Source organism: Triturus cristatus, chromosome 9 (genome assembly GCF_964204655.1).
Source record: "Triturus cristatus chromosome 9, aTriCri1.1, whole genome shotgun sequence".
Taxonomy (NCBI): domain Eukaryota; kingdom Metazoa; phylum Chordata; class Amphibia; order Caudata; family Salamandridae; genus Triturus; species Triturus cristatus.
Window position 1 is genome coordinate 1222468613 of NC_140592.1, and position 12830 is coordinate 1222481442.

The 12830-nt window shown below is 42.2% G+C and overlaps 1 protein-coding gene across 4 annotated transcripts in view; it reads left to right on the plus strand.

Annotated features, from left to right (window-relative positions):
* EXD2 (exonuclease 3'-5' domain containing 2) overlaps positions 1 to 12014 on the plus strand; it is a 99823-nt gene extending 87809 nt beyond the window's left edge. For all 4 annotated transcript variants that reach the window (XM_085627299.1, XM_085627300.1, XM_085627301.1 and 1 more), the window contains 2 exons: positions 4771 to 5127; positions 9199 to 12014. In XM_085627299.1, the coding sequence (XP_085483425.1) occupies positions 4771 to 5127; positions 9199 to 9415 (574 nt within the window). In that variant the 3' untranslated portion in view covers positions 9416 to 12014. The remainder of the gene's footprint in view (positions 1 to 4770; positions 5128 to 9198) is intronic.
* The last annotated feature ends 816 nt before the right edge of the window (positions 12015 to 12830 follow it).

Consider the following 12830-nt stretch of genomic DNA (forward strand, 5'->3'; position numbering starts at 1 on the left):
TCTGGCCTGTAATTCAGAGAAGGATAATAAAGTATCATCTTCATAAATATCCTGGAAAAAGAAAATGCCAGCCGATATCCATAGTTTCCAGAATGCAATTGTACGGTTAAATTTTAATGTAGGATTGTGCCAAAGGGAAATCGTAGTAGAATCAGAAATACGTGAGGAAAAGGATGCATCAAAATCAGTAATAATCAATTTAGTGGAAGCAATTGAGGGGGATTTTAAACATATTATTTGAATTGGATATAGACAACAGTGATGGGAGAGGAAATGGTGACTAAGTTGCGCTCAATTATTAACCATTTAGGAGAATAGCTGGGGTCTGAGCATGGGAACCACAGTGAAGCTTGTTTTAAAATAAATGCTTTATGGTATTTGAAAAAATAGGGTAAACCAAATCCGCCATTCAGTTTAGACAGTTTAAGTTTAGTATAAGCAATACGATGGGATTAGTGGTTCCATATAAATTTTGAAATAAGCTTATCAATTTTTTTGTATATTGAAAGAGGCAATTGTACAGGGATCATAGACAAGGTATAGAAAATATTTGGAGCTAACACCATTTTAATTGTTTCAAGTTTCCCTTTCCATGATAAATGTAGTGTGGACCATTGACAAATTGTTTCTGTAATCTTTGTAAATAAAAAGTTACAGTTGAGAGTAACAGTGTTTTAAGGGAAGTGAGCATAGAATACCTAAATATTTAATGATCTCTTTTTGCCAGATCATTTTATTATTGTCTAATACTGAAGGTGTGCTGTGAACATTCAAGGGAAAAAAATTCTGTTTTATGAGTATTCAAGGTATAACTAAAAACAGCAGAATAATTACGTATAACATCTAACACTGCGGGTAGAGATGTGGCTGGGTTACTAAGATATGACTGGACAGCATCTGCACAGGCAGATGTTTTAAGTTTAACATCAGCTAACACAATTCCTTCAAAATCAACCGAATTGCGAATGTGGGAGAGAAAAGGTTCAATTGCTAATAAAAAACAAAGAGGTGACAATGGGCAACCTTGTCTGCTCCCTCTCTAAAGAGAAAAGGGACTTGAAAATTGACCAATAATATTGAGTCGGGCAGAGAGGAGCCATACAGAGTTGAAATCATTTGTATAAAATTATTACCAAAATTAAAAGAAGATAGCGTTTGAAAAAGATATTGCCAGTGAACTTTATCGGACTCTTTTTCCGCTTCCGAAGCTAGAAGGCCAGAAGGAGAGGTAAGGGTAGAGGCCTTATCAATAACATTAAAAAGAAGTCTTGTGTTCTTAACAGAGAAACGTTTTGACATAAAACCAGATTGATCTATATGAATAAGGGATGGCAAAACTCAAGCTAATCTGGTAGCTAGGATTTTTGCAGACATTTTACAATCCTGGTTTATGAGAGAAATAGGCCTGTAATTCAAACTTTGGTTTGGTATTTATCTGGTTTAGTTAAAACTATAATCAATGCTTCTGTAAAAGAACCATCAAGTAAACCAGATTGAGTAAATGTAGTGCATAAATGATGTAGGTGGGGAGTGAGAATGTCTGCAAAAGCTTTATAAAATTCCGCTAGAATGCCATCAGGGCCAGGAGATTTTAGAGGTTTAAGCCACTGAATATCACGTAAAAGTTCATTTTTCGTGATAGGGTTATCTAATATGATTTTATCAAGTTGAGACAGATGTGGTAGATTGGCAGAAGTTAAAAAATTATCAGTAATTTGAGAGTCTGGAACATTCAGACTACTATGCGTGAAGAATAATATTTAAGAAATTCATTTATAATGTCTGGAGTAGATACAGTAACGGTACCATTATGTCTGTGTATAGCATGAATTTGATTTCTATCTTTCTTAATGCGGAGATAATTAGCTAAACGTTTTCCTGACTTGTTAGCATTAAAAGCGAATTTAGCTTTCTGGATAGTAATCTGAATACCAGCTATTTTACTCAACATTGAATTATATTTGTATCTAAATTTTTGCAGTGCAATTTTAAAATCAAGATTTTGGGAAGAAATAAACAATCGTTCAAATTTTGCAATTTGTTTTTCTAAGTGTGACAACTTGGTGTTAAACGTCTTTTTCACATGTGCCATTATAGAAATTACAATTTCCCTTAAAATTAGCTATGAAAGCATCTCATTTTATAATACGGGGGGGGGGGTAGCATCATCAGAGAAAAAGTATTCCTGAATAGCTTCTAAAATTGCATCTTTATGAATGTCTTGAAGAACAACATCGACATTCATACGTCAACGGGAATGAGACACAGAAAAAACTACTAGTTTGTAAGTGAAGCGAAATTATTGCATGGCTCGAAACTTCAATACTACCAATAGTAGGTTGAGTGATAGACTTCACTAAGTCTCTAGACACTAACAAATAATCTAAGTGAGAGTTGTGGGGATTGGAGAAAAATGTGAATTCTTTCTGGGTGGGGAAATGCAACCTCCAGATGTCAACCAATTTAGTGTTTTTAAATAACGTTCTAAGGGAATGAAAGGCTTTGGGAGGAGTGTATTTTTTTGAGGATAGTCTATCTAAAAGAGGGTCGCTAATCAAATTAAAGTCGTCCCCCAAAATTAAGGAAACATTCCCAAGTTGAAGAATTTCAGAAGTAATTTGAGACCAGAAATTAGTCATCTGCTGTTGGTCCATAAATATTAATTGTGTAAAATCTTATCTCCAATTTTAACTTTGACTAAAATAAATCTACCTTCATAATCAGATTGTTTGCTTAAAACTTGTAGCTGGAGATCTTTGAAATAAAAGGATAGCCACGCCATTATTTTTACCTTGCGCAGGGGAAGAAATTATCTGACCAACTCACTTCCTGTGCATGTGCGTTAAAATGGTGTCCTCAATGTGAGTTTCTTGTAATAAACAAATACCTGCTTTTTGCCTACGTAAATGATCTAACATTTTAAATCTTTTAACTGGATGTCGTAGACTTTTGACATTCATTGAAACAACTTTAACTGTAGGAGAACTATTCGTAGTTTAGTAGGTGAAAGAAGAAGGAGATTAAAGAAAGAGTGGAGGAAATCTATATATACGACAGGACTATTATAAGAAACCAAAGAAGTAGCCAAGGGACATAGAGGACAGAAAAAATGGAAAACAAATGTATATACAAAGTATTAATAACATACATAAACATTGAAGAAAAACACACGTGCATCCAAGAAGAGAGGAGGGTGGTACACCCTTGTTGAAGGACTATCATAAAAATAATAGGAATATTACTGACTTAACATCAAAAATACTTACTAATTACCACATAGGTAATAAAACCTCAAACAATAATACTATCTAGATAGCTTCAAGATGGAGAATCATGTGTATCCATAGAGAGAGGAGAATGATTATCTCAATAAAATTGGAGGTCTTCCGGTCGATTAAAGGATTTGGATGTGTCATCTTTCAAAATACACATGGTGGAAAGATCGAATAGACCATACTTGAAACCAGAGTTTCTCAGTCGTGGTCTCAAAGCTGCAAAATCTCCTCGCAGCGCCACCGTCTCCTTAGCAAAGTCTTGGTGAATGAAAATCTTCGAGCCATTAACTAGAAGACAGGGAATTTCACAAGCTACCCTCCTGATAAGGACAAGGTGATGATGGCATAGAACCTTGAAGATGACTTGCCTGGGTTTCGTTTGGCCTGGTTTAGGGTGAGATGGAATACGGTGTGCTTTATCTCAAATGTTTCTGAGAACTTTAAATTTATTAAATTAGGTAACAAAGTTTTCTAGATATCGCCTGCAATCATTCCCTTCAATATCTTCAGGCAAATTAAAGATACATAGGTTATATTGCCTATTTCTGTTTTCTAATTCAAGTAATCTGTCACTAATGAAGGAGATTTTTGTAACCATTGTTAATAGCTTATCAGTTTTGGTTATAACTTCATGTAGTTTGATCTCGTTATCTGCGACCTTCATTGAGAGACTGGCCATGTTTTTCTGTATATTTTTAGTTTCCATGGCAATACTGTCAGTATTTGATCCAACATCCTTTAATTCCTCGAATAGTAATAAGGGAGGGTTCCGACGAATCTACCGTTTTTGACTTCACAGGTGGAGGAGAAACTGTCTGTTTAAGCTTATTTGCTGCAGACTTTCTTTCCATTCTCAATAAAATGGATAAACACAGGCAAAAGTTGTCAGTTTTACAATAAAAATAGAGATAAATATGTCAAACCAGTGCAGCAGCTAAAACCAGCAGTGGGAGGAGACCAGGCCAAAGCTACACCCTCTCCTAGTGTAGAACTTCCCCTCCCTGGCAGTAACTGTGGAGCCAAGCTGAGGGGAGTCTCAGTGGAGGCGAGCTGGAAGCCAGGAGGTCCCGAAATCACCAAATTCGCTGGAAAAACTGGACAAAACAGTGCTGTAGGAGCAGGTGAGTGTTTCTGCTAGCAGGAAAGAGTTCATCCTGCCTTTATCGGCTTAAAATACCTCGTCGTGAGGACGAGTGAGCCGAAGCTGTGCTAACAAGCTGCCGTCTTGGCTCCCGCATCTCCCGCTTTGCTTCTCTTAAACCAATTCAAGTAAAAGACCTAATGAACAATGTTTTGTAACAGAGAAGGCCAAGGCCTGGAAGCCTTCCTCTAGTTGTTATGTTGTGTGTATTTGTAAAGCGCCCTATCGCCTTTAAGGTTATCCTGATGACATGGAGTGAGGTAGCAAACTAGGTGAAGGAGAAATGTTAATCTGTGCTTTTCAAGTGAACGTTTGTGAATGAACATTGCTAGAAGTTTCTTTTTTATTTTACAGGAAGAATATTGTCCCCCATGAGTACAGGAAGCACTTCCCTATCCAGATGAAGGACCACAATTCCCATGACGTGCTGCTACTCTGCACCGCGTGCCACGCTGTTTCTAACTATTACGACAACATCCTTAAGCAGCGATTGGCTAAGGAGTTTAATGCTCCCATTGGCTGCGAGGAAGGCGTGCGCCTTTTCGAGGACGTGGCACGCCGGCAGGTGCGCTCGGGGGCCAGGGCCCTACTGCATGCTGAGGGCCTACCCGAGCAGAGAAAAGAGGAGCTGCTGGCAGGGGTCAAGGAGTTTTACAACACAGAGGAGGTGACAACGGAGTTACTGCAGGAAGCGTCTGCCTTGGAAACACGGTATGTTACTTAATAGGGAAAGTGACAATGTTATGAGTAGGGAAAAGTCATACAACACCACATTTATCGTGCAGTTGCAGCTGTCCTCCCCCTGAAGGCTGACTTGATGACATTAATTTCCCTGTGATTGTACATATAGGAAGTGGGTCGTGTTTGCAGTGGGTCACCCTTGCAGATCTCTGATTCTACCTGGAAAGACCGTCCATGAAATTGCCTGTTTGTCTCCTAATATCCAACCTTTTCTTTCCATCTGTGCCCACTTATATTTTTCCCGACCTGCCACTTTCTATATTTTGGGAAATCAGTATTGTATAAGTTTTATTATGTCTACTGCTCATTTAAGTAAAAGCGTTGTTTGATGGCCTCCTGCAGGTGTGGTCTTCCCAATCAGTTAATGATGTTGTGGAGTAATCCGAGGGACAGCCACCTCGCTGAACGAAGACTGAAGTCAAGCCGTAATAAGTAGATTTGGACGCACTATCTGCACTGATTTAGGTCATGCACCCTGCAGAATTTATTTTTACTATCTCTGTTTAACAAACATAAACTATCTCTATTTAACAAACAAACCTGTTTCTTGTTGGACTCTTTTTTTAGAAGAGCAGGATTCAGGCAGCACTAGTAACTCCTGTTCCTGGCATGTGTTCTTCCATCACAAATGGCACAACAGTCTTCCTCTTTCGTCTTACAGGCCGGTTCTGAAGGGCAAGTAAACCAAGCATGGGCTTCTCATTCTAATAGGAGATCTGCCAATGCCACTGGTTGGTAGTACAAGCCCATTCCCTAAATATTGTCCGCAATGCACAATCCCAATTATATGGTTTTATGTAGTTCCACTCTAAGGGCATCTATGTAGCTTGGCAGCCATCATCCGCCCTCCAGGTGCACCCACCACTGCCCATTTCACTTTATGCATTTTCCACCGCCTTCCGCTGGCACTTCCCCCAGGATGCCCCACTGGGCAGAGGGGACAGGGTCTGAAAGGGGCCCATTCACTAGAAAATTACATGGCAGAAAGATGGGTCTGTCATGCCCTACCATGGCAGCAAGCTGGGTCAGTCCGACCCTTCCATGGCAGGAAGCTGGGTCAGTCTGGGCCTTCCATGGCAGGAAGCTGGGTCAGTCTGGCCCTTCCATGGCAGGAAGCTGGGTCAGTCTGGCCCTTCCATGGCAGGAAGCTGGGTCAGTCTGGCCCTTCCATGGCAGGAAGCTGGGTCAGTCTGGCCCTTCCATGGCAGGAAGCTGGGTCAGTCTGGCCCTTCCATGGCAGGAAGCTGGGTCAGTCTGGCCCTTCCATGGCAGGAAGCTGGGTCAGTCTGGCCCTTCCATGGCAGGAAGCTGGGTCAGTCCGACCCTTCCATGGCAAGAAGCTGGGTCAGTCCGGCCCTTCCATGGCAGGAAGCGGGGTCAGTCCGGCCCTTCCATGGCAGGAAGCGGGGTCAGTCCGGCCCTTCCATGGCAGGAAGCTGGGTCAGTCCGGCCCTTCCATGGTAGGAAGCTGGGTCAGTCTGGCCCTTCCATGGTAGGAAGCTGGGTCAGTCCGGCCCTTCCATGGCAGGAAGCTGGGTCAGTCCGGCCCTTCCATGGCAGGAAGCTGGGTCAGTCCGGCCCTTCCATGGCAGGAAGCTGGGTCAGTCCGGCCCTTCCATGGCAGGAAGCTGGGTCAGTCCGGCCCTTCCATGGCAGGAAGCTGGGTCAGTCCGGCCCTTCCATGGCAGGAAGCTGGGTCAGTCTGGCCCTTCCATGGCAGGAAGCTGGGTCAGTCTGGCCCTTCCATGGCAGGAAGCTGGGTCAGTCTGGCCCTTCCATGGCAGGAAGCTGGGTCAGTCCGGCACTTTCATGGCAGTAACATGGGTCAGTCCAGCCCTCCTCCCTCCTGAGTATATATTGTATGCTCCCTTTGAAGCCCTGTTTTGGCAGATGGCGTGGGCAGGGTTAGGAGCTGTGCTGTCCTCCAGTCACTAGTGTGAATAGTTTATTAGTTCACTTAAACCGACTCACACACACAATATTCCACATTCCTCAAGTACCAGAACGAAAATGTTAACTAAAATCAGATTGCAGGTTTGATGATACCTTCGGGTCTAGCTAGTGCTAAATAACACCTATAAATAAATACATCTTTTGTTTCCAGTTAAATCATTGGATTTGATTTTCATAATATATGCTGCCACCTTACTCAAAATTTAATATTTAGGAAGAGTGTCTTTCTTTTGTTTCCTGTAAGACATGGGTCTTGGACCCATGTCCTGCTGCAGATCTTTCCCTTTCAATTGTCGGGGAAGCAGTTTGCTCCGCAAACCTGTACCTGACCCAGCTGATGCAGCCAGAGTGCACGTGTGCTGGTGCCTTACAATGTGCTGGTTGTTCATTATAGGGCTTTGAGTCTGAGCTTGAGGCCGTGGCAAGTCCACTTCATAGTGGTGAGGCCTACCATGGGAAAACAAATACATACATGCGCACTGCAAGAGGCCGTCCCTGCTCCTATGTTCTTTCCTCTTACTCTTCCTGTGCCTGCCAGAGGTGGTACCAGCGAAGTGTGTGGGGGTATGTGTGGACTTCTGGTGGCACCTCTGACGTAAGATGGGCCCTTAGCATGTAGTGGCGAGAAACAGACATATAGGACAGTAGTACATGTGAGAAATTGATGTCGCTGATATTTTCAGAACCAAATGAATATGTTTACTATTAAAGTGAGCAAAATGAGTCTATGTTTAGAAATAAGCTAGTAATTGAGGGCACACAGTTTGTGCGTGTTCAGAAAATTGCAGCCTTAAGTCTTGAGAATTATTTTATTTTCCATGAATGAAAAACTGGTGTTTCAGGCCAAGCACATCGCATTTTCCGAAAACGATATGCCAATTATGGGGGACAAAAATAGTCTCTAAATATGTAACTCGGATATTGTAGCCCTAATTTTTTTTACCGAGATCGAAACTGCTATTGGTGATATTATGTTTTTAGTGTCATTGGGCATTTGCTACTTTGGCTGTTACTGCGAAGTTCAGGTGGCAGCATTTCATCCTCCAGATAGTTAACTTTTTAAGGCACCATTATCCATACTGGTATTTGAGATTTAAATCTGTAACATGATGTAGCTTAAGGCTATGCCTGCTTCTGAACATTTAAGCCCTCTGTATTCTGTACGGTAGCTCTGCTGTCTGAGCTTGTAAATCTTGTCTAACTTGAAAGGCAACTTTTATGTCTACGACCTGAGACTGCTAGATCTCTTTCACAAGAGTATTCAAATTCTGTGCCCCTTGGCTACATTTTAAATCTTGTTACTGCATCTATTTTGAGGGGCATGTTGGAAAAAATGAAAGGGAATCCAAGGTTGCTTTCTTAAAGGAAGAAGCAGTTTGGAAAATAAGGGGACTTATCTAGTTGTATGTCCATATTGTTCAAGCTTCCAAAAACGTATGATGTTTTCGCAATTAGTTAGGAAAATTGCAATGCAAATGCACAGTTGCTCCTAGTTTTCAAAGGTTTCCCAGGGGCGCAGCGGCTGATTGGCACACCATAAAGGTACTGGAGTATCTCATAAAAGCCCCTTCAGAACTGCCTGCAAGTATTCTGACCTTTTGAGTAACTTATTCTAAACCCTGTTGTGTGAAGTGCAAAATTTGGATACATTTTTTTAAATTTCTGAGTTTGAGGACACCCCTTTTCAAACTTCTTGCTTCGCTCCGCAGTTGGGCCCAGCCATCTTTGCCTCTAGTTTCCCATCTCCTCTGATGACTGCCCATTTTGTCATAATGCGGTTTAATGAATCGTCCAGCTAGCTCTTTTCTTCATCCTATAGAGCCTGGTGTGGTCCCAATCTTCTGTAGTCCTCACCTTTGTCCATGCTGTGGCTGAGCACGAAGGAACTTGGCCAAGGCGTCTTCCTCTCAGTCCATTGGAACCCATCGAGGGCGTCCTTAGCTGTTAAGATCTTTTCTTCTCTCCTTGAGATGAGTAATTGCATGTTATGCCTTGCTAGTCATTACAGCTTTATTTCTGATTATTGTAGAACATAACACATAGATTGATACTTGTGTTGATAATGGTGTTCTGTTTCCTGTTTCATAGAATCTGTAATGAAAGCTACGTGCCCCATGGACTGAAAGTGGTGCAGGTCTGTGCCAAGGGTGCTCTACCTGCCCTCATGGAGCTGGAGAAGCGATGGCGCCAGCACTTCTTGGACACAATGCAGCCCAAGCACCTACCCCAGCGGTGGTCAGTCGACCACAACCACCAGAAACTCATGCGAAAGTTTGGAAACAGTTTAAGAATTGAACTGTCGTGAAAGTCGCAGCAGTACGACAGTCTCACCATGGAATCGATTTTGAGTTCTCTTTGGATGCCCGGCTTCTGACCGCCTTGAGAAGGCACAAGAAAGGTGCTAAAGATGTCATGGAACTTATCAGTAGCGCGATTGTGCAGTCCAAAGATTGTGCTGAATCGACACCTATGGGTCGTTTTTATGTGAAAGGATGAAGTTGGGCATTGATTTTCTTCATTATTTATTTTCCATTGTACAAGATGAGTTTCATGATCATGTTTTTCACAAGCTATTATGTTATGTGCATCTGTGCCTTTGCAGAAGGAACTTCCCAGTTGCAGACTTGATACCATGGGGAGGGTTGAGCAATTGGATGTTTTGATTTGTTTTACAATGTTCTCCAAACATGAACTTCTGATCCGTTTGGAAACCAGAGTTGCAGGTTCAACTATTCACATAGACTTGTTAGTCCTGAGTTGGAGCACAAGAAGACGAGCATTGCAATAACTTGCGTACTTTCTCCCTTCGAAGACTCTGTGTCTTTGCCGGGTGTATAGAAGTCCATTGCAATGCTACTGGTGGCTGCTTTAGCCATTGACTATCCAAGATCGAGGATGCCTTGTTCCACCACTTGTTGGAGAGCCCGACAAGATACTAAACACTTTCTAGACTTTGAGATGGCAGTAGGCCTTAGCCTGGCTTAGATGAGGGAGAATAGCGCTCTTGCACTAAAAAAATAATTTTCATTAATTTTAACGTATCCGTATTGACTATGAAATAATTCAGCATGTCCTCGATGCCACCTGGCTTTAAATGTTAAGCATTTTCTAAATTGGTATACTTGAGCTGGTCTGGTCAACCCTGACAGCCTAAGTCGCAGGCTGTGGGGAACTTCTTAGGTCCTTGTTCACCATCCTTCATGTGATGTCGCTAGATGCCCTGATCACAAGTTGGTCTTCGCTGACAAGCAGTATCTGTGGCAAAGGTTGGCGTTTCCAGGAGTAGGCATAACCACTAGTCCCTGCAAGGGCTGGGTCTGTCTTAGGTGGATCCCCCAATCAAGCAGTTTGTGTGATGAGCAGCGAATCTCACATATCCAGCCTCATACAACATTAACACTAATCTCCTCACACCAGCCATTGGTGTGACCCAGAGCCGTTGTTGGATTTTACCCATAAAACCAGTTTTTTTCATCCTTCTGAATATAATTGTTTATTAAAGATCTCGATTAGAGTGAAATGAATGTAGAAAAGAGAAACAATAAGACAGAGAATTCAAATGTAAGCTAAAGTTTTATAGCTTAGAGTGAGTGAAAACAGTTTGGAGAGCGGATAATTGGCACATAGTATTTTTTGTATAAGAAATCTAAGAAAAGTAGGGTTCCTGATAGGCTTTACTCCCTTGTTTGCATGTGCGCGAAGGGCATTAACTTTGGACAAGTGTGAGTGCAGGAGGGGGATGGGCATTTACCTCTATAGGCTACAGACTATTTTACTTTACAGTTTTATATAGATAGGCAAGTTATCTGTTGCAGGAGAGGTTTGCTTCAGGCTCAGGCGTGTTTGGCTGGCATTCTAAATATTGACTCTGTGCAAGTGTCAGCCCTTCTAGCATCCACTAACAAACAGGCTTGCCCTGACCCATCTTATTAAGTAGTTTAGCGACTACTTTCCTTGTCTGAGACATGCTACTTAGTAGTATTGGCCCTAAGTGGCTTCCATTGCCTTACTGGATTCCCCTTGTGAATTCTTTGAGCAGGGACAGTGGGGTTCAGGAAGGGGAGTCCATGTGACTTCCTCCCACCCCAACAGGTATTTGCTCCCAAGTGTCATTTGGGCTTTCTTTTTCAGTGGTGCCTTACCTCTGAGACTCTGGTGGTCATTTTTTTAAAACTATTCTTTTTCCACCAGCTCCTTTCGCCCCGATAACAACATAAAAGATTAACGTTCTCATATGGTGGGAAGTTGGCCTGGCTGTGGTGCTCATCAACTTGTCTTTTACTTGTTCGTGTTAGTAACATTTGCACAAAGTGCAATTATTAAAATATTGAAGGTTTGTTTGTTTGAAAACAATATTTCCAATAACAAACCATTGTTCACCCGAAGCACCCTCCCCTCCTCACACTTCTTCATTAGCCCTTAAATATACTGCTGCCCATTGATTGAGACTTTGGCTTCAGTGCTTTGGATAAGGAGGATGTCTTCAGCAGTGTTGTGGTTTTGGAGAACTCTTATTTTGTAAGAGAGCTGAGCTTTTGAGGCCTCATTGGCTGCTGTATGATTAAAACATGTCCTCAGCAGTGTTCCTGGAAATGGCCTGCGTAGGGACTGGACGTATTATTGATTCTTGAAAGCGTATTGACATATACATAAAATACCTACAACAGTTGTATCTCGGTCACATTCAACAGGATAAAAAGATCTCTGTATTCTACTCTTTTACCTGCACCAAAGAAGCAATTCAGATGTACTGATAACTCAATTTAAAAAACAAAAATCAAATCATTACTTACTCAAGACAAGTGGATCCCTTTTTTCCTAGCTCACAAAAACACGAAGCTCCTTTGATAACAGTCGATTGTGGTTGTTAAATCTATCTGAATAAAATCGTTTTGTGTTCTGTACATGGACACGGGTCCTTTGTTGTGCTTAAGAGTGGAGAGTTGAAGATGGGTTAAAGGGACTTATAGACCATGTGTAAATGCCTTCTCAGTTCGTTTCTTGGTGATTTAGGTTTTGCCTGGGACTTTATGTAGCAAACATTCTGCTTTGCAGATGCCCTGGGAAGGGCAGTGTGAGATAACATTGGTAAATAATAAAAATGGGTCATGGCGGCAGTTCACCTGGGAAATGTGTGTGGAGTGACTTACCATAAACCTTTTGTTGCGATGGTGTTGCAGATCTGTTCCCCTGAAGGCGTATTTGATTCTGCAGAAAAGAGTTTCCAGGGGGCGGAGCCAGGCCCTGATGTAAATGGCAGCTCACCCTTAGCTCTCCTTGGAAAGTGGACGCCGCCTCCCCATTTTGACGGTTAAGCGAGGTCCATATGGGCACAGTATGAGGGGGTTGGCTCTCTGGAAGGTGGAGGAGCGGTTTCTTTGGTGATGTGGCTAACTGTTGGAGTGAGCAGGCTTGCTGCCCATCCTCCCGTGTGAGGGGGCGATCACGCCCGTGTTGCAGAGCCACAGCATCTAAGGCCTGAGATAGTAAACAGACCTGTCAAATGAATGAGAGGAAAATTCTTTGCCCCAATGGATTAATCTTTTGATATTAATCCAAGGTAATCTGAAAATCCAAAGTCAGGACATGTAAAAGTATTGTCTTTTCAGACTATTTCAATTTTGCTGCCAGATTTTCGGGTAAGCCAGAGTGAGAAACAAAGGTAGGGCGACCAACACGTGTTTCTTCCCCCCCACCCCCTGTGGCTGGCTGGACTGGTC